Source organism: Sturnira hondurensis, unplaced genomic scaffold (assembly GCF_014824575.4).
Source record: "Sturnira hondurensis isolate 20B ecotype Veracruz unplaced genomic scaffold, ASM1482457v3 Scaffold0017436, whole genome shotgun sequence".
In the NCBI taxonomy this organism is placed as follows: domain Eukaryota; kingdom Metazoa; phylum Chordata; class Mammalia; order Chiroptera; family Phyllostomidae; genus Sturnira; species Sturnira hondurensis.
The window spans coordinates 10,600,157-10,623,334 of NW_028090067.1; the positions used below are offsets into that span (position 1 = coordinate 10,600,157).

General features: G+C 48.7%; 1 protein-coding gene across 2 annotated transcripts in view; it reads left to right on the forward strand.

Moving 5' to 3' along the window:
- CHST11 (carbohydrate sulfotransferase 11) overlaps window positions 1-23,178 on the forward strand; it is a 239,918-nt gene that overhangs the window by 97,590 nt on the left and 119,150 nt on the right. For both annotated transcript variants that reach the window (XM_037067898.1, XM_037067899.1), the window contains exon 2: window positions 22,962-23,047. In XM_037067898.1, the coding sequence (XP_036923793.1) occupies window positions 22,962-23,047 (86 nt within the window). The remainder of the gene's footprint in view (window positions 1-22,961; window positions 23,048-23,178) is intronic.

Genomic DNA, 23,178 nt, shown 5'->3' on the forward strand with positions numbered 1-23,178 from the left:
TATTCTGGTGGAAAAAAATTCTAGAGCTAGAGAACCCTCTTTGAGTACCCATGTTAGTTACCAGGGCTCAGTTTATGAGACCCTTCCGTTTTTCAGAATGTGTTATAGTCAGAATGAGAAAGTCGTGTGACAAATACAACCTGTTGGAGTCATTTAAAGGAACAGTCATCAGGATTTGTGGACAGCTCACGCATAGACAAGTCTCCCATAGGTCTTCTGTTCTCTAGTCTGAGCAGTTGTCTTTAATTCCATTGTCTCTGGTTCCCTTCTGTAATCTCCTTAACACGTAGCTCTGTGGCTGTGCCCCTCACCAGGAACACACTGGGTTGATGGGAACCCGAAGTGCTATGCCCAGGATAAGAGCACAGTGAAGTGGGGGAGAGTGTAGGCTAGGACTTTGGGGTCCATATTCTGTGGGGTGCCTCCTAGGGGCCCAGGCTGCACCTTGTCCATCCACTTGTCGCAGCGCATGGGCCCCTGGGAGATCTGTCAGGGCAGCAAAGGTGATGGCGTACAGGTGGTGTTGGCGTGGGCCTGCTGACCACACTGTGTCTCGAGCCCCCAACGCCTGGCTTTCTCTTTTGAGGACCAGCATTCAGGCAGCCCCCTGGATTCAGCTTCCTGATCTTACTTTATAGTTGGTGGAAGAGGACAAGATTGAGAAGGAAACTCCCTTTGCTGTCAAAGCGCTTGGCTCTCCGAGCAGCCCCCACTCCACAATCTACCAAATTGCTAAACTCGAAACAGTTAATGGTCTTGACACATCTGACAGCCTGCGAAACTGGCACGCCCCGTGTTTGGTCTCTGCAGTGGTATCCGTGGAGTATGAAATGAGCGTGTGTTTTGGGCAGATCTAACTTAAATCAGCCCCCCCCCCCCGCCCCGCTCGCTGCCTTGTTCCTAAAGAGTTCAGTTTCCAAAGAGCTGGGCTCAGGTGCCTGTCTCTCTCCTCCGCCCACACCCCATTTATTCCCCTCCCTGTTACCTTCCCAGTTGTTGTTCTGGTTGTCTAAGACAAAGTTGACTCATTTTTAACATTTAACAAGCCTCCTCTCCCACCGGGAGGTGTGGAGCAGTGGGGGGTTGTACCATCTGCGAACCCTCCACCCCCCCAGCAGATTCTCCTTCTGCCTTCGTGGCGCTGTGCTTCCAACCTGTGCCTCCCGCCTTCTTCGCGTCCCATCTACACTCTCTCTTTCTCACATCAGGAATCAAGCTGGATGGTGATGGGCATGGGGTGACTTCAAAAAGAACTGCTTTTCTTCCTTCCGGGAAAATGTGCCAGGCATTTAGTGTTGGGGGTAGAGAAGCAAGTACACAGGTTCTTGCCTTCAATGTGCTCATAGGATTTGGGAGGAAAGGCAAGAGTATGGATGTTACTAATTGTTACTGCTTGTTGAGTGCTCGGGATGGGCAAGGCACTGGGGTTTGCCCGAATGGTTGCATCTAATCCACACAATAGCCCTGTGAGCCTAGGAGTTTTGTTTTCATGTTAGAGATGAGAAAATGGCAAGAATAGATGAATGGGCCCAGGTCACGTAGCTAGTAGGTGGTGGGCCTGGCAGTCTGTATTCAGAGGACAAACATTATTATCATTATTAAGTTACTGAATGCCTACCAGGTGCCATGTGTCAAGTACTTACACCTACTGTCTTTCAGTCTCCATGAAATGCTACGAAGATGAGAAGCATTTCATTGATGAGAAGCTCACAATTTGCCAAGGATCCCATGGTAGGAAGTAAGAGCCTGGGGCTGACACCAGAGTTTGATTCTAGAACCTCCAGGCTGCTCACACCTGGCCTGTATCACCTCTGGATGCAGCAGGGCAAGATTTATCATCAAACCTGGCCTGTTGACAGTGAAAGGAAGAAAGGTTAAAATAGGACCCCAGGACCGCAGGCATAGAGGGGTGTGATCCCAGGGTGCCTGCGTTCTGTGTTCACCCCAAGTGGGATGTATGAGTCAGTCAGCAAGCATTTTCTGAGCTCCTGCTCCATCCCAGGCCCTGTGGTCTCAGGGAGCAAGACAGAGGGACCCCTAGAGATTGATGTTTGGGGCACAGGGGCCTGTGATGTCACTTCAGGTAGAGGTGAGTGCTCTGAGGAGACACATGGATAATGGGGTAAGAGGGTTCCCAAGAAGGCCTCCCACAGGTGGGGACCCTTGTGGTGCGGTCCATGTGATAATCTGGGTGAAGAGGGACTTGGTTGAGGCAACTGAAGGTAAAGAAAGTTCTAGAAGTAGGAACAGCTTGACAGTTGGAAGGAACAGAAATTCACCTTGGCTGGAGTGTCTCAGTGGATTGAGTGCTGGCCTACTCAACAAAGGGTTGCTGGTTTGGTACCCAGTCCAGGCACACGTCTGGGGTACAGGCTAGGTTCCCAGTAGGGGGCTCGTGAGAGGCAATCACACTTTGATGTTTTTCTCCCTTTCTTTGTCTTTCCTCCTCTCTCTAAAAATAAAAAACCAAAATCTTAAAAAAAAAAAAAAAAGGAACGGAAATTCCCGGATGCGTTCTGAGATGTGTGGTTCTCTGTGGCTGAAAGGTGGTGTCCAGGTGGGGGAGGTGGAGTACAGTCCGCGGACCCTCCAGCCTAGACACCGTGTAGCTCCCTTTGAGGATGGCTGCTCTGTGAGCAGCAGGGCTGGGGCCCCTCCTTCATCGAAAGGGCCCCCTGTCCCTCCCTCCTTCAGAAGTGCTCAGTCACAATTTAGTAAGGCATCCCCTGGTGTCTTGTCTGGGGAGTGGAGAAAGTCACATTTGAAATAAAAGGGTTGACTTCTCCAAACTCATTCTTGTCACCTCTAAGCCAGAGGACCATGATTTGTGATCACGGGGTGGATGACACGAATGCACATGTTTTGGTCTTTTTTTAAATAATAAAAATATGGCAACTGTCATCTCTTAGATTGGTCCCCTCCCAAGCACATTCACATGCAGGAGGTCAATAAATATGAATATAGTCATACTTATGTGCTCACCGTATACATCTCATCTGGTTGGTTGTGTCCTGTTGGGTTGAGTGTGTCTTGGGTTGGGTGCTTCTGTTGCATTAGGCCTTGTAGACAGCTCTGTGAGCTCAGTACTCTTTTTGTTCCCACTTTCAAGATGTGGAGGCTGAGCCCTGGCTGGAGTGGCTTAGTGGATTGAATGCCGACCTGCGAACCAACGAGTCACAGGTTCGATTCCCAGTCAGGACGCATGTCTGGGTGGAAGGCCAGGTTCCCGGTAGGGGTGCGCAAGAGGCAACCACACATTGACGTTTCTCTCCCTCTTTTTCACCCTCTCTTCCCCTTTGTCTAAAAATAAATGAATAAATAAATCTTTTTTAAAAAGATGTAGAGGCTGAGGACTAGAGAAATGAACTGTGAAGAGCCCAGGGCACACGGTTGGGACACTCAGGGCAGGTGTCACGGCGCCCAGCTCACAGGAAGAGGCTGAGGTGCAGTGATAAAAAGTGTGAGGAAGAGAGCGGGGCCTGGGATCTGGGTGTTCGGTTTCTGGCTGGCTAGTCCACCAGCAGTGGGAAAGGTGGCGGAATTGTGTACTGTGTGCCTTGCCCTGACTTGTCCATGGACTCAAAGTCTAGGGCCTCCTTGAAGTGGGAACACAGCCCCGGGCCACCTGTACCCGGAGTGCAGGAGTCGGTGGTCCCTGCAGCCACACCCGGTGGACATTTCTAAAGCCCATGCGGGCTGCCTCTGGTTCCTCTACCCTGTTCTGTTCAGCCCACTGTCTGCAGGCCCTCTAATGTAGCCCAGGTTCCCCTAAATCACCAGAGACTCTTTTAAAAGCACTGTTTCCTTTTAAAAGACCTCCAGACAGGGCTGTTGGAGGATCTGGATTACGGGGCCCTGGAATCCGCACTGGCCTCACCCCAGGTGGTCCTGAAGGTTCAGGTTGGAGCCCCACTGGTCTAGGCCTCAGTATGAGACCCCAGGAGGGGAGGAGATGGCTGTGGGTTCACTCGAAGGTTCTAGGCCTGATGCTGAAACACAGGTTTATGGTTACTTTGGCTAGGGGAGAGGCTATTGTATCATCACCCCCAGGCATTTGGGGACGTGCTGGAAATAGCTCAGTGGCTGAGTGTTTCTGTTTTGCATCAGTGTGATTAGGTGTGTCTGGGGCTGAAGCCTAAGGGTTTTTTTTTTTTCTGTATCTTATTTAAAAATGGTGGTTAGGTATATATAACATAAAATGTACCATTTGCACCATTTTTAGGTGTATGGTATAGCGGCATTGAGTACATTCCCATTGTTGTGCATGCAGCCCAGCCCAGGGGGCTCCTTTTGAAACACTTTAGGAGGGAAGGGCTATGCACACGGTAGGTGCTTAATAACTGCTTTCAGATGACAGTGGAGTGATGGCGATTATTGGAGTGATAGGGTAAATCGTTGAGCATTAAGTAAGCTTTGCCGATTTTGACTTTTTTATGAGCAACTTAACCTCAGCCTGAGACGGTGAAGGAGAGGCTGTTGAATGCTCGTTTTCTATTTTGAGGCCAGGCAGGATGGTGAGTTCATTGTCTGGTCAATGCCAAGGGCAACTTCCCCTGTCTCCCCCAATTCCCAGCAGAATAGAGGATAGCTCTGTAAAACATCCAAGTTTCCCTCCACTGCATGTGTGGGTAAGAGGCAACCCCCGGTCACAACTGGGACCAGGATTTCAGTGCGGCCAACTCAAGACCCATCTGGTTGAGAGCCAGACGAATGGGCCTTTTTATATTTAAGAGATTTTTTTTTTCACGGTGTATCAACAAAAGATCTGGAGACAGTTTTGTTACACATTGTACACTGCTGACTTCATAAGTGTAAGAGCACTCATGACCCATTTACGTTTTTTGGTGCATTTGGGCTTATTTCTGTGGTTACCACGCTCTGAGGAGGCCCACAAAAGCTGGCCTGTTCGGTGGTGGAGTGAGTTGCCAGCGGAATCTGGGTGAGCTTCACAGCGGTGGGGGCAGGGCAGGAACCAGTCTGGGGACTCAGAGTCACAGAAGTACTGAGTTTTGCAGCTGGGAGGGACCTTGTGTACAGCAACCCCCCAGCCCCTTATTTAAAGACAATATTGAGACCCAGAAAGGTGGGTGAGTCCTTTCCCAAGTTCACAGGGCTAATTAACAGTTAAGAACTCAGGCTTCCTGGTCTCCTGCCCACTGACTTTCCAGTACCTCAGACCTTCCTAGACCTTGAACTTTGGCTTCGGTTGAGCAGATGGCTTGCAATATAATAAACCTAAATATAAGTTTTCCTGAATGAAAAAGTCCTTCCAAATTCTTTTATTTACGTTGTGACTTCTCTCGTTTTTCTTTTCCTGTGTTTGGGTAGAATCCATCTTTGCTTCTACTGGAGTTTTCTTTCCCAAGATCTTTATCTTCTTGATTACATTTTTGGACACCACCCCTGTCCCCAGCCCCACTGCTCTGAGGAGACCCCCGGGTGTGCTGGCTTTCTCTCCAGGATGGCAGCATAGTTGGCTGAAAAGTGGGAAATTGAGTCATCAGCTTTCTGGCATGGCTCATCCTTTCTCAGAATCCTGAGGTCCCATCTGATACTATTATATTTAGTCTGGGAAGTGATTGGGATGTGAGCGTCAGAAAAAACTCAACAGAGCCCTCTGTGATAGGGATTCTTGGGGAGGCCTTGGCAATTGGCTGTGTTACTTGGCTGAAGACCACCAGGTGAGAGCCAGACCCTCACATTCCTGAGCGAAAACTAGGAGTGTTCTGGGCTCTTGTGACATGTAACTCTCTCAGCTGCAGAGCTGGATTAGTTAACCGACTAAATCCTAAATGTTTATCCAGAACTTATTTTGTGCTGGCTGCACTCAAAATACAAGGTATAAAAAGAAATTTAACATGGCCTCTGACATAAGGAAGAGGCCCAGGTACCTAATAAGGGGCTTAATTATGCATTTCTGTTTCCTCGTTGCCCTTAAGGAATGAGAGGCACTGTGCACCGCAGTATGGAGATTCTTCAAAAAATGGCAAAAACAGACTTGCTGTATGACCCAGGAATCCACCTGCCCAAAGCAAACAAAACTACTCATCAAAAAGATTCCCACCCCCGCCCCCCGGGTTCATTACAGTTGTATGTAGAACAGCCAAGATACGGAGGCAACCTAGGGGCCATCGATAGATGAATGGATAAAGCCGTGGTGTATATATATATATACAATGGAATATTACTCAGTGATAAAAAAATGAACTCTTGCCATTTGCAATACCATGGATGGACTGGGAGGGTATTATGCTCAGTGAAATATGTCAGAGAGGGAAAGGCGAATACTGTATGACTTCACTGATACGTGGAATCTAAAGACCAAGACAGGAATAATAAAAGACTGAGAGGGAGCTGCTAGGAGAGGACGCGAGGCACTGTGACTGAGGGCTACGTCTGGTCTACTTCACCTCAGCATCCCCAGTGTGTTGAATGGATGTTTTTTTCAATGCACAACCTCTCTCTGCCCTGTTTAAACTGTCATTCGGGAGGCAACTGTGGCGTAGAGAGAGGAAGGCTGACCTCCGGTCTGATTTACCTGGACGTGAGTCTCTGCTCCGCCACCTGACCCTACGCCCCTGGACAAGACACTCAGTCCCTGAGCCGCCGTGTCCCCATCATGGAATGGAGACACAGTGGATCATCCATCTCGGGACTGTGGGCACATCGCTTAACCTCTCTGACCTCGAGTTGCTCACGTTTAACGTGAGGGGCTGTGCAGATGAGTGTGGAAGGCCTGTTGGAACAGGCAGACGTCTACCCAGATATTCATTATAATCATTCCCATGTCAGGAGTGGGCTATTTTCTGTCCTATCTTGAATGAAATTTGAAAACGAAAAACAACTATATTCCAATATGGGTAACTTTTTTTAAGATTTAAAAAAATTTAAAAAAAATTCCATTGTAATTGACATACTGTATTGTTACATTAGTTTCAGGTGTACAATAAGATGATTAGACTTTTATGTAGCTTACAAAGTGATCACCCCATAAGTCTGGAAAGTCAATGTGGGCAACTTCCGGTTGCCAGTGTGCAGATGCGACCCCTTTGCTGGGCCCTCCGACTGGCTCCCAGTCCTGGTTCTATTCCCTGACTCCCCCCAGCCAGCCGGATGCAAGGTCACTTGAATAATTCTTTAGGCCAGACATAATGGGAGATGAAAGCTAAGTGTCGAAGGCTCCTGTTCAGCAGTACCCAGCTGACCAGAAGCGACATTTTGGGTTACCTGCTGCTTCTGCATGGCCTGGCTCACCGCTTTTGGCGCCAGTGCAGGTAATCAAAAGGCACAGGGAACCTTTGTAATGAAAGACCACGGCAGTGGCCCCGTAAGATCAGCCCTGAGGAACCGGTCTCTTTTATTTCTGGTAGACATTTGAAGAAAAAGGCCTGAACTTGGAACAAAACCATTCTCTCTTTGCTTTCGCCGCCCTTCAGTCATGTCAGTCGGGGCTGGAAGCCAGAGATCGTTGGTGACATTTCCTCCGTACATGACAGGTTTGGGGGGTACAACACTTCCTGCAGCTTCTGTTGAGAAAGGTTTCAGGCTGAAGCCACAGAACCAAAGAAAATGGAAAAATAAAGATTAGTTGCTGGATTTGACTGAAGTTTCCCATGCTGTTCAGGCACAGGGAAGCCAAAAGCTGTGACTGCATCTACAGACTGGTGTGATAAAGTTCAGGAAATTAAATTGGTCAATTAGGTTAGACGTTAGGCTGCTTGTTTCCAAATTCTTGAGATTCAGTTTCTTATACTGAGTTAAGTTTTAAGCCCTTCTGCACCATGGACTTGTGTATTGTGGATAAGTAAGAGATATATCAATGCATGAATGAATGCATGCATGCTCAGTGTCAGATACAGTCAAAGAATGGCAGACAAATGTGTAACTGAGCCGTTGACCTCGAGACCAGAGACAGAATTGTGTCCAGTGAAAGCTTCCTGGATGTTTAAGGAGCCCGGTTTTTCTTCCCCTGCACTTGTTATATTCTGCTTCTCTGATGTACCTGGGTCCGGATGATGGGTGCTCTGCCCTCTGAGGCTTCCTAATTCCGTTGGAAGCAGGTGGGGTTTTCATGTTGCTTACAGTGACTTGCTAGAGTGAACTGCTCAGAATTTTAGGTTCCACTTGCTCACTGAAAAGCACACGAAGCCCTGGGCGTTGACATCTCTTGAGATCAGAAGGAAATGCAAGACAAAAGTGCCCCCCCCTGCTGTTTCTCTGACCCTTCCTGTTCTGTCCCAGTGTCCCTCTCTGCGAAGCCAGACCCTTGACCTTGGACATCCAGGAGCCTGCTGATCTCGTCAGCCTTTCCCGAGCAGAACCTCTTACAGACAGATGCTTCCTGCGTCCGTACTCTTACAGACACCAGGTCCTGCTACCAGGAACGTTGACCTCCTTTAGCTTCTGCTGGAGGAATCGCCTTCAGCATTGAGAAAATGTTATCCCTAGCTACTTGTTTATTTTTGACGGTGTGGTTTTCCAAATTTTGAGAAAGCTGGGTATTATTTGCTTTAGTGACCCAACAGTGGAGATATACTAGAAGTGACGGTTTTAAGGTGCACCGTCCAGGATTTCTGGCCTCAGCAAGGGCTGGGGCTGTTATTGGGAGGAGGGTTAGGTCTCATGATAGTGGGCCTTTCTTGGTGCTGCTGAAGGCCCACCATCCCGGTCCTCCTGGCTCTCACAGGGTATGGTGGCTTCCACTGCTGTTCGGGACACTGGGGCAGGGACCTTGGCATTGTGATGAATGGCTTGGGCGTGGGCCGTCGCAGGGATTGGTTATCCTGGAACTGCCTGCCTGCACCTGAACGAGCCCTGTCTGTGGGGTCACTCTGTGAGGGTGCAGGGCATTCTGATGCTGTGGCACTTTGCCCTTTGGACTTGAGGATATTTGTCTGGGTTGGGAAAACAAAGCATTAAATTTGTAGTAGATGGGGAGGGGCATGGAGAGAGAGAGGGAGAATGGGAGAGAAGAGAGAGAAGGAGAAGGAGAGGGTGCACATTCCTAGGGGTCTGGGCTTTAAGAAGAGGGATGGGGTGGGGGAGGCCCATGGATGTATGAAGCAAGTCAGGAATGTTCTTCATCTTCGTTTCTTATTTGATCAAATCTTAGAAGACTACAATTGTAAGAGGCATCTTCATTTCAGAGACATCAAAAACCATGAAAATAACATGTACCTAGGAATCATGGCTGGCTGTATATTTGGTGCTTTCATTGGACGTAATCCTCTTAATGACCTTACAGGACATGTTCTCTCCTCGTTGCCATCCCACCAGTGAGAAAACAGGGACACAGAAGGGTCAGGACACTTGCAGAAGATGACTCGGCTGGTTCATGGGTAGCCAGGACCAAGGCTGGGATTCTCACACACTTAGGGTTCACCCTTAGCCATCTTGCTCTACTCCCTGGCAATGAACTTCACACTGCTGTCCCCCGTGTGTGTTTGGACACTTTGATGCCGACATTTTGACCCCGCTGTGTCAGACAGATAGGTTGACTCTGCTCCATTACTTTTATGAAGTAACTTAAACCCCATTTCCACATTTTCACATTCCTGCCCTTACTCAGGATGGACCCAGAGTGATGAAATGCTTCTTTCTGTGTTTGCTCATCTCCCCCTTCAATCCTACATCAGCTAGATCTCCGTTGATAGCATTCAGAGGTGATAACCCTTTATACCTGCTATATCTGGCTGTGTAACGTTGGCAAATGCCTCTCTGAACTTGTTTTTCTCACCTGTAAAATGGGAAAACTTGTTCAGGGTGGTCTCAAGGAAGGGAAGGTTGAATAATGTTTACCAAAGTGCCTGGCATTCAACTTGACCTATAACATGCTCTCAAAATATGTTCTGCTTATTCTCTTCTCCTGTCTGGGTTTCCCAGATAGTAGGTGGCCACAAGCTCAGAACCAGAACCCTTTGACACCCACCTGGCCACTTCTGATAGATGTGGAGAGGCAGATGGCTCTTGTGTCCTCTTGTAGCCATAACTATTTGCAAGTGCCTTCTTGTTTTATAGCTTTTTGATTTACTTGCACACACAGACCCCACCTGGCTGGCTTTGAAAGAGTCTCTGTATCTAAAACCAGCCAGAGTGTCTGTGCTGTACCCCTTTGCTTTCCTGCTGACGTGACCAGGGCCTTGGGCATGACCTTCTTACTTTGGGGAGAAAGGTGGGACTCTGTCCTCCTGTTGTCACAAAGATTTTTTTTAATGAAGTCCAAACACGCTCAACATTTCCCAGGGGGAAAATCACTATGGTATCTTTGGTTCTTTCTCTCCCTTCCTCGGGCTCATTCACATCCCTCTGCTTATCTTTAGCTGGACAGTGGAGCGAGGTTCAGCACAGCATTTGGGATTCCCCAGGAGGGAAGGGGGGAGGGTTGAGCCATGGAGCGTGGGCTTGTTTAATCGGCTACAGCTGCAATGGCCCTTCCCTCTGATCGCGTGTCCAGCAGAGTGGCGTCCAAGGCCCAGCAGGGCTTGCACACGGCCCATGTGCCTCCCCTGCCTCCGCCTGCTCTGCCCTGAACCCCCTCTGGGTCTTCTCCAGCACCTGTTACCTCCCACATCCCTGAGGGCAGCAACGTAAGCAGCTTACAGCTCTGGGACGGGCAAAAATTTGGCACAGTTAATGTGCTCTCCGTTTTCAAAGATTAATCGGGGGAAAATAGCTGCACTAGTGGCTACGGATAATCTCTGGATTTTCTTCAGGACAAATCTCGACTCTCCATTTTGAACTCCCTGACTTTCACTAGCATCTTTAGCACTGAAGAGTTGATTTCGAGCTAGCATTGTATTGAAGTCACCGTTTTTAAGTGGGAAAAATAATAGGCAGCATGGCAGAATCATGAACGCTACTCTAATCATTGTTTTCATTTTGATACGTGTGTGTACTTACGCAGCTGAGATCCGGGTCCTCGTGGCATTTTGAATTCTGCTGCTTTAACTTCAACCCCCTTTTCCATGTTATGATGTCATTACCTTTAGGAACACTCTCATGTTTTGTGTCGTTAATGTCCTGCGATTTGTTAACAATGTACCCAAGTGCACTATGATTTATGATAGTCTTCCTCTCATCTTGGACGTCTTCAAATGTTTACAGGTTTTTGGCCACTGGACAGGAAATGGTAGAGTATGCATCTTTGTGCATAAATCTTTTAGCTGCTGTCCAGTTATTCCCTCGGTGTAATTTCCCAAGAGGAAAATTGCCGGAGCCAAAGGCTGTAAACATCTTCACGGCTCCAGCCACGCAGTGTCCATGGGCTATTTTAAAATTCAGCGTTGTCTCTGAGCACCTTGTGCCAGCCAAACATCAGGAGAAAACAATACAAATGGACAGTCAGAACGATGACTCTCATCTTTAACTCATCTAGATGTGGAAATGGAAATACGGGTTTGGGTGGATGGGTGGCTGGCTGCCTCAGGAGGCCCCAGCTCCTGTCTGCTGCGAGCATGTCTTCCGTGGTGGGAGCTCGTCTCTCCCGAGCTGCCTCTTGCTTCCCGAGAAAAGCCACTGTCTGTCCGGCAGCCACACGGCCGCTGCTGGAGCTGCCGCTCACTCACCTTGAGCAAAGCCAACACCGTTGGACCCCCCTCATGCACCACCAGCTCCTCTTGTCCTCTAACCAGTTCGTGAAGTAATGTGTATGTATCATGTCCGTAACAGCGAGGCTTTTGGTTGGAATAGAAGAGGATTTAGAGGTGCTCTCTTGGGGGATAATGAGGAAAAAAAGGCACTGGGCCTCAGGGATGGTAGCTAATTTCGCTTACTGAGCACTTACCTGGGTCTGCTCCAGACACTCGAGGTGAATCAACTTATTTAATCCTATGATATCCCTGCTAAGCAGGCATGTTGTTGTCCCCATTTTACAGAGAAGGTCACTGAGGGTCAGGGCACTGAGCATGTGGTCAAGGTCGCTTAGGCTGTGAACCATGTGGATTAGTGTCCTTGGGCTGCCACAAAGGAGCACCACAAAGTGAGTGACCTCAGACAACAGCATTTGTCCTCCAGCAGTGGAGGCCCGCAGTCTGAGATCCAGGCGTGAGCAGGGCCCTGCCCCCTCTGAAGGTTCAGGGGAGAATCCTCTTTGCCCCTTGTTCGCTGCCGGTGAAGATGCAGCAACCCTTCGCTTGTCCCCCTGCCTTGCTCCAGTGTCCGCCCTCCTTTTCACAGAGCCCTCTCTGTGTGTGTCCCTATGTGTCCTCTCCTCTTTTTACAAGGACCAGTCACTGCATTTGGGGCCCCCCTCATCCAATATGACCTCCTCTTACTTTCACTAATTACACCTACGAAGATCCTGTTCCAAATAAAGCCTCTTTCTGAGGCTCCGAGTGGAATTGAATTTAGGTGGACGCTGTTTGAGCCACTGCACCGTGGTCTTCCCCAGGCCACCTTTCTGCCTTCTAGGACAGGGTGTAGGGAAGGGAAAGAAAGCAGAAGCTTGGGCAGGACCAGGCTTTGCCCAGGTGGCCTGGAGCCAGGAGACCAAGGGTGGGTGACAATCCCCTTGGGCATTTGAAGAGCCTGTGTGGCCAGGAGGGGGTGGAGCCCGGTGGGAGAGGAGGGTTGCCTGGCACAATCTGACTGTATCGTCGTGAATTGATCGTGCACGGAGCTGAACAGCCTTGCATTGGAGAGAAGGGGGTAGGTGTGGGGTTAATGCTCTGCCGAGCTGGAGGAGTGTAAGTAAAGGTTGCTTAGGGTATTTCCCTTCTCAGGCAGCCACATCACTCTCACGCGCATTGTTTGCCGTCTCTGAAGCTGCAGGGAAGCCCCAGAGGAAGGTCTAAGTGTCTCCAAGCCGTAAACTCGGACTTGGGGCACCAGCTACAGGGAAGAAGGTATTCTGGCATTTGATCTGCATCACTGCAAAGTAAACTTATAAGCATTCCAGGGAAAATGTGGGGAGAGGGTAAAATTTCTCCAGGGGAAAGGGAGGGTAGATGGAAAGTAAGTGCACAATGCCCGTAATTACTCACTCAAGGTGTGCAGAATGGAATTAATATGACCCGGACAGCCGGGCCTTCTCTCTTGTTTTATGTAAGTGGACGTAAGATGTAATTTATAAGGGCTTTCCCAGGTTAACTGCCCATTTCGGTTCTCGGACTGTGTTTTTCCACAGGGTCCTGCATTCTCAACAGTAAAATCCGTCCACACAGTAAAGGTTTTCAGGAACAGAGTTCGAGCTGACTTTTGGGTCGAGACTGGTTCTCCTCCTCCTCCTCCTCCCTTAGACCAGTGTGGAGGTGCCAGTTCCTGTTTGTTCTCTGTTAATGTGAGCGGTTTTGGGTTTTTTTTTTGTTTTTGTTTTTTTGTCATTGAGGGGACAGTTGTGTATGAAAAAGGCTTCTGAAAAAACTAAATCTAGGAAGCTATCCTTTAAGTTAAAATCTTACTCTTCTGCTCATAAATATAGTAAGTACTAACAGTTATATTGAGGGTAGCCTTTTTTAAAAATAATTTTTTATTTTTCAATCACAGTTGATGTACAGTATGAGTTTCAGGTGTACAACATAGTGATTAAACATTTATATAACGTATGACATGACCCCCTTGAAAAATGTAGTGCCCACCTGACACCATACATAGTTACTACAATGTTTTTGACTACATTCTCTATAGAGTAGCATTCGATTCCTATTTGACCCTTTAATAAGCTTAACCTTGAACATTTTAAATTGCATTTAAAATTATTAATATTAATAATATCTTACATTAATCTTTTTGAGTATATTTGTATCCCTTTTGAGTACTTTAATATCTGATTGAAAAAGAAATACATAAATAATATCAAACTCAAACCACAAACATAGAAATATGGTGATGTTAAGTTTCTTAAATGCTCCAGCGTTACATGTGAACTTAGAATATTTCAACTTAAAATCTGAAGGCAAATAAATTGTTTAATGAAATCTTTGATGTTGGTATTACAAGGAAGATCTACTCAAATAGATAAAAATATATTAATCATCAGGGTTTTCTTCTTAAACATTTCTGTACTTATTTTTTTATGATAGCCTCATTAAAGTATAATTTGGATATAAAATGCACCTACCTTAAGTGTAGAATTGAACGGGNAAATAGATCAAAATATATATATATATATTTTTTTTTAAATATTTTATTTATTTATCTTTAGAGGGGAAGGGAAGGAGAGAGGAAGGAAACATCAATGTATGGTTGCTTCTCGTGCATCCCCTGCAGAGAACTGGCCCCTGCCGGAAACTGGCCTGCAACCCAAGCATGTGCCCTTGACTGGGAATCAAACCGCGATAGACTGGTTCGCAGGCCCGCGCTCAATCCACTGAGCTACACCAGCCAGGGCAGATCAAAATATATTAATCATCAGGGTTTTCTTCTTAAACATTTCTGTACTTATTTTTTTATGATAGCCTCATTAAAATATAATTTGCATATAAAATGCACCTACCTTAAGTGTAGAATTGAACGGGTTTTCCTGTGTTCACAGAGGTACGCAGCCATCACCATGGCCTAGTTTTAGAACGTTTCCATCGTTTTATAAAGAAGCTCTGTGTCTGTTTACTGCCCCTCACCCTTCCAGCCCGGGCCTCAGGCAACCGCGTGTCTACTTTCTGTGCCTGTTTTCCTTACTTAATTTGAAATCTTGCTGGGTTGGGGTTTTAGGAAAACAACTTTGCCATTTCAAGCAATTTGGGGGTCATCAGCAATTTGGGGGGTTTACCGCCTCAGGGGCCTGAAGTTTCTTTGTGATTCAACAGGCCAGATAGATCGTTTTTCAGTTTTGCCTCCTGCCATTTCTCTTGCTGAATCAGAACCATTTCTGAGGGTACTCTTCTTCACTCCGATACAGTTGTCTCTTGGTATCCACAGGGGAAATTGGTTCTAGGACCCCCCTAGGTACCGACATCCACAGATGCTCAAGTCCCTTGTATAAAATGGCACAGAACAATGCATCTCATTTTCTTTGCTTGTCACTGGGCCAGATTGTCTCTAAAGGCCCTTCTTGACTGAGATGCGCCAGACTCTGCACTCACCTGTCTGATTGACAGCTGGTTTGCGCTTTGGCAGGGGCCCTGTGCTTTTTGGAAGCAAACACGACCCTCTGCCCCTGGCATCTTTCTGCCGATGGGCCAGAATCATCCAAAACAGGAAGTGAGTTGCCTGCAGAGGCCGCTGGCTTTGGTGAGTGTGTGTGATGGCCTGGTCTTCTCCCGGCAGCTAAATGTTGTAATGTGGACAGTATATTCTTCAAAGCTGAGTATCAGAGTCCCTCAGTGGCAGGTTTCTATGACAGTAAATCTCCTAGCTTTTAGATGAAGCTGTATCTTTTCTCTTCCCAATTCATACCAAGTACATTCATCTAATCCTCAGATTTATACCCTTGACCTTCATCTGCCTAAAGTTAAATTCACTTTAGTTCTGCAACCACCTCCCAGGCTGGGCATCAGGAGCTTCGAGGAGCTTACAGCAGGAGGGGAGACTGGCATGGGACTTGACTCTCATGAAGGTCAGGTTATTCCCCCATGAAATCAAACCCCCAAATCCTTCAGTATTCTTTAGCGGTTGCTCATAGAGGCTCCGATAAGGAAAAATGGATCTGGAAATGGCTTTCAATGGCTCTGAGCTGTCCCTGTTCAGGGGACTGTGAGCAGGAAGAAATAGGAAGTCGGAAAATTGAAGTTCGATAGTAGTATTAATGAAAGCTTAGGCATAACCCGGCTCCTGCCTCAGTGTCTTGGGGCTCCCGGAAGGTTGCCTGTAACACACGTGTGCTGAATGTCTGTCAAGTACCCAAAGGCCCTGGCTAGGTGGAGAACACTGGGTCGCCATTCAGAGCTGCCTTTTTGCTTGGCCTCTTCCAGGTCTAAACCTCTCTAAGCTGTGACATGGTTCATTTCAGAGAAATGCGGGGAAGCGTGCAGGGCTGGAATCCCCCCAGTTCAACTGCTTTGATAAGAATGCCACTGAAATAATTTTGATGAAGTCTGTTAGGAAAGAACATGCCAACTTCTTTGTTCTCTTCCTGTGACTAAGCGGCTCGACCTGCTACCCTTTAGAAAAGAAATATCTTTAGGGTTTTTTTTTTTCCCATCTCCGTGACACAGATGTGCTGAGCGCCTCCTAGGCACTAGGCACTTAGGTGGAGAGGGGCCAACCAGACGGGCGTTGGGCTGGGCTGCCGGGCTCAGCGCTGGGGGGATGAGCCAGCCTACGAGAGGCTGGCCCTGCTCTCCCAGCCCCACTGTGGGACCTTTGGCCATTCTGTCTTCTCACTGGACCCAGTTTTTCTCTCAAGGCACAAAAGGATGCCGTGAACATTTTGCGTTCACTGCTAATTCAAATCTGACATTTCTTACATCCACTCCAGAAAAAAGAAACTGCAAATGCCAAGTAATGAGGGCACTCAGTTGAGCTCAGGTTCTATCCCCTAGAAAAGTGAATGGCTTAGCAGGAAAGCTTTTAGAGAAACCTCTTCCAGGATGGTCGAAGGAAAGTTTAACGTTTTGCTCTTGCTTGCGGTTCAGTCATGCGGCATCCCTTTGGTGGGGCGACGGACCGTTTATAAAATGTGCTGTCTGTTGATTTGGGGCTGCCTTTTCTCCTCTGGAAATAAGCGGGAGTGGTCGGAGCCCGGAGAAGAACCCTTCGGTCTCCAAACGTGAGCATTTAGTCTTTGTTCTTTCCTGGGCCAGAGCAAACAAGGAAAGCTAAAACCCAGGCCTCTCCAGATACCAGCATGTGTCACACACACACTGGGTTCAAAGTGCCTCGGGTCCCTTAAAATACAGTGAAACCTCCCAGCCGGGCAGATTCCTGAGCCCTCAAAAGTTTTTTCTTCACGTTGCGGCGTTTTTTTAGGATTTACTGTATTTACCTCTCTGTACCTCCCAGCTGCAGGGGAACTGCGCAGGGCGGAGCCAGTTCTGTGTCCCGCTGTGATGGGAGGAACCCTTGGGGTTTCAGGCCTCCCTCCTGCCCCTCCCACCCCCGGCCCCCATTCTCCTCTTGCTGCTTCTTTCCTCCAGAGCTGAGCTTTCCTTCCACAGGTGGAGCCAACACAAGGAGTTCGGGTTCTAGCTGTAGGGACTCAAAGACAACTTCTTTTCCTTTGCATTTTGAAAGGCGGTGCAGTGGGCAATGCTGGCCTCAAAAGCTGAGAGTTATCCCCGAAGAAGAGGGGCCCAGGTGTGTCAGGGAGAAGGTGGGGTTCCCACCGCTCTGAGGCCTCCCAGCCCTGATCCCCTCCAGTGGAATTTCAGGCTGGAGTCCTGAGTGGAGACTGAGACAAGAGGTTTTTGTTCCAGAAATGCGCCATGCTTCCCCAGGACTAGAGACCCCCAGCTCGGCTTTCTGTAAAGCTTTTTGTGGGGGAGGGGACTCCCATATTTATGGTTATTATTAGATGGTGGCACTTTTCCATATGAAAAATCTTGTCATTTCAACCCGGATGCCGGCCTGTGGCCTTTGGCCGTGGATTGTAAATGGGGAAGAAATGTCTGTTTCACAGCCGAGGTTTGCCTTTGGCTGCACAGCCGCTGCTGGCCCTGCAGGCTTCTCTCTCTCCTTCCCTCATCACTGCCGAAATGCCACCCGGTCCCCTGCCCCCACCCCTCACACTCCTGCCCCCAGTACTCCTCTGGGGCTACAAAACCAGTTCTCCAGGGAGACAGGCACTGCCGTGTGCTTACGGGTGAGGAATTTCTGGTTGGAAGGGGCTTAGAGATCACCCGGTTCTACCTCTTCTCCCAACCAAGGAGAAGGCTGAGGCCCAGGGAGACCTTGTTCAAGGTGAAGAGCAGAGCTGGGGGCAGGATCCAGGCCTGTGACATTTCACATGGATGTTTTGGGTGCCATGTCTCAGGCTATTTTTGCATTGTCGTTTAATTTCCATAACCACCCTAGGACATGGGAATTAGTATGGTATTTTATAGTTGAGTTTCAGCGATTAGGGCATTGACCCCGTGTCCCAAAAGTTAACCGTGAAACCAGGATTTGCGTCCAGTTCTGGTGACTTCAGCTCCTGAACTTTCTCATTCCCCAGGGCACTGCCACGTGACCCAGTTGCCTGGGACGTTCCTGGTTTCAGCCCTGAAAGTCCTTGGTCCTGGGCATGTCTCAGTCCCAGGCAAACTGGGACAGTGGGTCCCTCTGGTTGCAGTAGGGTGTCCTCCGAAGGGGATGGGGGAGAGCTGTGACATAGTGCCTTTCAGGGGCCCCACAGTTACAGAGCAGAATGGCCTGTCCTCCCAGGACGGGCTCCCTCGGACAAAGCTGGGTGTCGCTCGCCCTTCTTCTCGCCTGATGAGGTTGATTCAGACGCAGTCCAGTCCCCACGTCCTCTGGACAGACCCGGACAGCGCGAGGCAACACATTGGGAGAAAGTGTCTGCAGAATAACGCTGCTGCTCCGGACTCTCAGAGCAGCGATTGTGCCCAGGCTGTTAGCAAATCAGGAGATTTGGAAAGTGTCTGAAGTTGTCGGCAGGGCGTTAGAGCTGTTTTGCCAGTGGTGGGGGCGGAGGCCCGTTTGGACAGGGCCGGCAGGACGGAGTGCTTCATGTGGGGTATTGAGAGAAGTGAGGGCACTGGTATTTGCGGTGGGAATGCTGCGTGCGGAAGCATCTTTTAAGATCGTTTGCTCTGCAGACAGAGAGGCCTGGGTTTCAATTTGCTTCTTGTTCTGCCATTTGCTGGCTGCGTGACTGGGGGCAAATGAGCTACTTAACTTCTCTGGGCTTCTGTTTCCCTGACTCTGCTCAGATGGGTACAGCCATGGCCAAGGGTCAGGTGGGAGGGCAGAAGGGAGATAAAGAGTGCAACATAAAAATACATAAAATAGGATAAAAGATACTCTTTTCAGTATTGACTATTTATAACAATTTTTATGAGAATTAAATGCAAAATGTGAAAAAAAATGGTTAGCATTATATCGGGCATCTCAGACATAGGGTACATTCTCATGAAATGATTGTTATTATTAACTATTGCTGTATTTTCTAAAACCTGAGTTCCAGCCCTCAAAATCCCAAATGTCTTTGGTTTTATGCAATACGTCAAAGACAGGTTCTCACACAGGGTCCCAGAACATTTCAGCTGCATGACTTTAGTCCCAAATCGACAATCCAGCAGCCAGCTCCACCCTGACCTGGCAGGACTGGCAGGGCCGCACGAAGGGACTGAGCAGGCTCCGCCCCCATGCCTCGAGCGACTTGCCAGTCATGGGCTCTCAGCCTACTGGCAGTGAAGCTTCCGCTCAACACCAATGCGCTCATCACCAGACTGAAGCAGACACCAGGGGCCGAATTTTAATTTTAGCTTCATTTATGTGTTTGCAATCTATAGGACTATTTCTGGCTCTAGGAAATCATACTGTAAATTGAGCCAATTAGATTCTTCCAAAAATGGGTTTGAATTTCATTGATTTGAGTTTAGAAAGAAGAAAACAAGTGTCGTGGCTAATTAGAACTGAGAGCGGTGAGTGCACCACGGAAGGCCTCCGTTAAATGTCCTCGGGGGTTTCTTTCTTAGGGCTTTTGATCATCAGACCTTTCGTTTTCAAAGAAAAAAACCCCAGCAGTCTGACGCTCCGGGCACTTTCCTCCAGAGGTAGAAGGAAACAGGCTGTCTGATGCTCGGAAAGGAAGCCTTGAATCTTATTCCTAAACCCCTGAGTACCTACTGTGTGCCCCTCTGTGTTCTAGCCTGATGAATAAGATGGAGAGGATCTGTATCCCCCATGCCTTGTGTCTGGCATACAGTAGGTGCTTGATAAGAATTTGTCAAAGAAGCAAGTGCATGAGTGTAGTAACTGTTAGCTAATGGTTTGGCCATCACAGCACATCATTTTGATGAATCCTGAAATGCTGAATTACATTTTAAATCACTTGTCCTAACGGTGGCCGGCCAACCAGGTGTTGGGCCACTGGTGAGATGTGAGGTGGATTGGGGATTTGACATTGGCTCAGCATGGCACCTGAGAGCGTGGGCTGCCTGTGTCAGCATCCTGCCCTCACCTCTCACTAGTCTTGGGACCTACGCATGTTCCTTAAGTGCCTCAGTATTCCCATCTCTGAAGTGGGGACAGCAGTGGTACCCGCCCCACCCCTGCACAGGACTGTTATGCCTATTAAATGTGTGACCTACTTGCTGTACCCCGAATGCTCTTTAAACGTTAAGTGCCACCGTCTGTGTGTATTGGTTGCTCAGTGTCCTCTGATGCCACTTTTCCCGAGACACCCACAGTATCAGTGTACTCACACCTGAGTGGGTGATCAGTCACCCTTCATCTCCCAGGCCTAAGGTAGGTCCTGGTTACTGTATTGCATATGAAGAGGCCAGTAGTCAGGTTTGAGTCTCAGCTTGGCCTCTTTTCACCCATGTGGCCTTGACTTCCTCAAGTTCCTGAAGTTGGGGGGGTGGGGGGGCTCAGAGAGGTGATCTATAAAACGCAGGCACTTCCCTCACCGTAGGAAGGGTCACGCTTCGCCAAGTGCCTGGCACACAGTGAGCGCTTCATAAATGGTGGGATTGTTATCATTCCCATAAAAAGCACACCAGGCCCCTTTGGCTTTCGTGGCCTGGGTGTCAACGTCGGTTCGCACAGCGCCCAGTGAAGTCACAGGCAAGGCCGCCGGAGCGGCGGGAGCAGACGGCCCTGGGAAAGGACCTGGGCTGCAGGCCCCACACGGTCAAAGCATTTTAAAGGCCTTGTATTAGAAAAATAAACCAATTAAATAATACTGCCCGCCATAAAAGCTGATTTTTAATGGGCTGCGTGGTGGAGTTCTCTCCACGGCGGTCCTGCTGCCGACGCAGGTCTCCGGGAGCCCGTCCGCCGCCATGGGGAGAGGTTAATCTTGCATGGCGTGGGCATAATTTTACAAGTTTTATGGCTGTTTTTCCTCTTCCAAAGTGTCGCTGTGCCATTGTGCACCACGGGCAACTTGCATGCATTTAACAGTTTACCTCGTTTTTGGTGGAAATGAAAAATGAACTACTAAATTAAAGAAAAACACAACGTGGATTTTTCTCCTCTTCCCGAGGAGGCGACCGTGCAGGAACAAGGGGCAGTGTTTCCCCAATCAACGATCAGCCTGATCAAACTCGAATGGCTTTTATGTGGACAGTTGCCCAGAGAGGGTCGGGCGATATGCTGGGGCTCAGACCACTGCCCCCAGAATACTTGGGGCCATCCTCTAGGGCAGGGGCCAGCAAACCGCAGCCCGAGGGCCATATCTGGCCCATCCCCTGTTTCTGTGAATGGTCGAAAAAAATAAAAAATCAGTGAAAAATATTATTTCCCAACATGTGAAAATTATACAGAATTCAGTTTCTGGGTCCATCAGTGAAGGGTTGGCACATAGCCACACCCATCCATTTCTGTTTTGTCTGTGTGGCCAAATTCAGCGGTGACGACAGAGATCACTTGGCGCAAAGCCGAAACACCCTCCAACCCTTTGTGGAAGGAGTTTGCTGCCCCTGCTCTAGGTGGCGAAGGAGGGGAGGGAAGACGCAGCTTATGTGGCTCAAAGTGACCAGTCTAAGGAGAACTGCATGAGGAGGAGTGGGTTCACCTGGAGACCTCCCAGAAGTAACTGGCTACTTGCAGAGACAGCTTGCCCTGACCTTTGGACCTTAGGTTGTGCTGCATGGCTTTGCGGTCGGAGAATCCTGAGCCCAGACTGAGGTCAGGCATGTTCTCTTGGGCTTGATGGCTCAGGAATAGAGAGGTTCCTACCTCCTCTCCCGAGAGCAGGGGGAATGACTTTTGTCTTGAATTATGTGCATGCAAATCTAGTGTATGATCTTCAGTAGCTTCAGAAATTTATAACACTTTTTTTTTTTTTGCTGTCAACTGGTTTAAGCGTTCTGCATGTAGTAGCAACTCATTTCATCTTTACAACCAACCCAGGGAGCCAGGTCCTTTTCTCATCCCTGTTTTACAGATGAAGAAACAGAGAAACAGAAGGGTTAGGCATCTTGCCTGAGGTCTCACAGCTGGTGAGTGGTAGAGCCAGAATCCAAGCCCAGGCTGTCTGCCCCCGAGAGCGTCCCACCATCCACTCCGCTGCCACGCTGTACGGGGTGAAATGTTTAGACTTGTGAATCGATCTGCTCTTCTTGTGCACTCATGTCCCTATTGTGTCATTGCCCAGGAAAATCGCCTCCTATGTGGGGAGAGAACACTCGTTCATTCATTCATGTATCCCTGCCTCCTCCCTCCCTCCAGCAAGTGATTATCACCTGGATGACTGTGTACACAAAGCCAGGGTGTCTGAGAACGAGAAGGAGGAAAGAAAGACAGGATGCGTTTCCACTTAAAAATAGTTCTTAGTGTCCTTAGCCCTGTTGGGTCTTTGGGAAGTTCACTTCATTCCCCTCTTTTATTAATTGTAGGTGCCACCTCTGTCTGTCTAGAACCATACGCCCTTATCCTTTATGCCTGGAGCTGATGTTCTCATTAAAAATAACCTAATTTACAAGCGGTCTTGGGGAGGCCGGGCCCTGAAGTTAACCCAGTGGGAAGAGCCTGCCTGGGTGGGAGGCCTGCACCGTCCTTGGAACCAGATGCCTTGGGGACAAGGAGTAAGAGGCCAGCACTGACCAGTGAGGGAGAGGCCCGTGGAATTGTAGAAATACCACCAAGTCTGATGTCAGTGCAACTCACTGTCTTGGAACAGCCTTTACAGTGTCTTGTAAGGGGCTTCCTTTCAGTGTCTTTGGTGCCTTGTCTTTTTTTCTTAAAATTTGCTGGGAAGAATTTTTAGCCTCATTTCTGTCCTTCTGGGCTTGGAGATGCCTGAATGTCGGGGAAGGCAGAACGGCCCCGATGCCGTTAGATGAGGTCTAGCCTTGCGAGCAGCCCGTTGTCTGTCTTTCCTCCCCACCAGCTTCTCCTCCTCTCTTCTGTGCCTTCTCTTTGTCAGACAACACCCACTGGTTGCTCATTTCTGACGAGCCTTCACTTTCTCTCCTCAGTCATGCGGAGGAACCCCTTCGGCGTGGACATCTGTTGCCGGAAGGGGTCTCGAAGCCCCCTGCAGGAGCTCTACAACCCAACCCAGGTAAGCCCTGGAGACTTCCTCGATGTCTTCGTGCATTGATTTGGGAAAGGGTGAGGGGGGTGGTGGGGATGAGAAACCCCCAAATTCTGTTTTTGGGGGGGATTTGAAACTTTCTTGCACTGCCTGGCTTT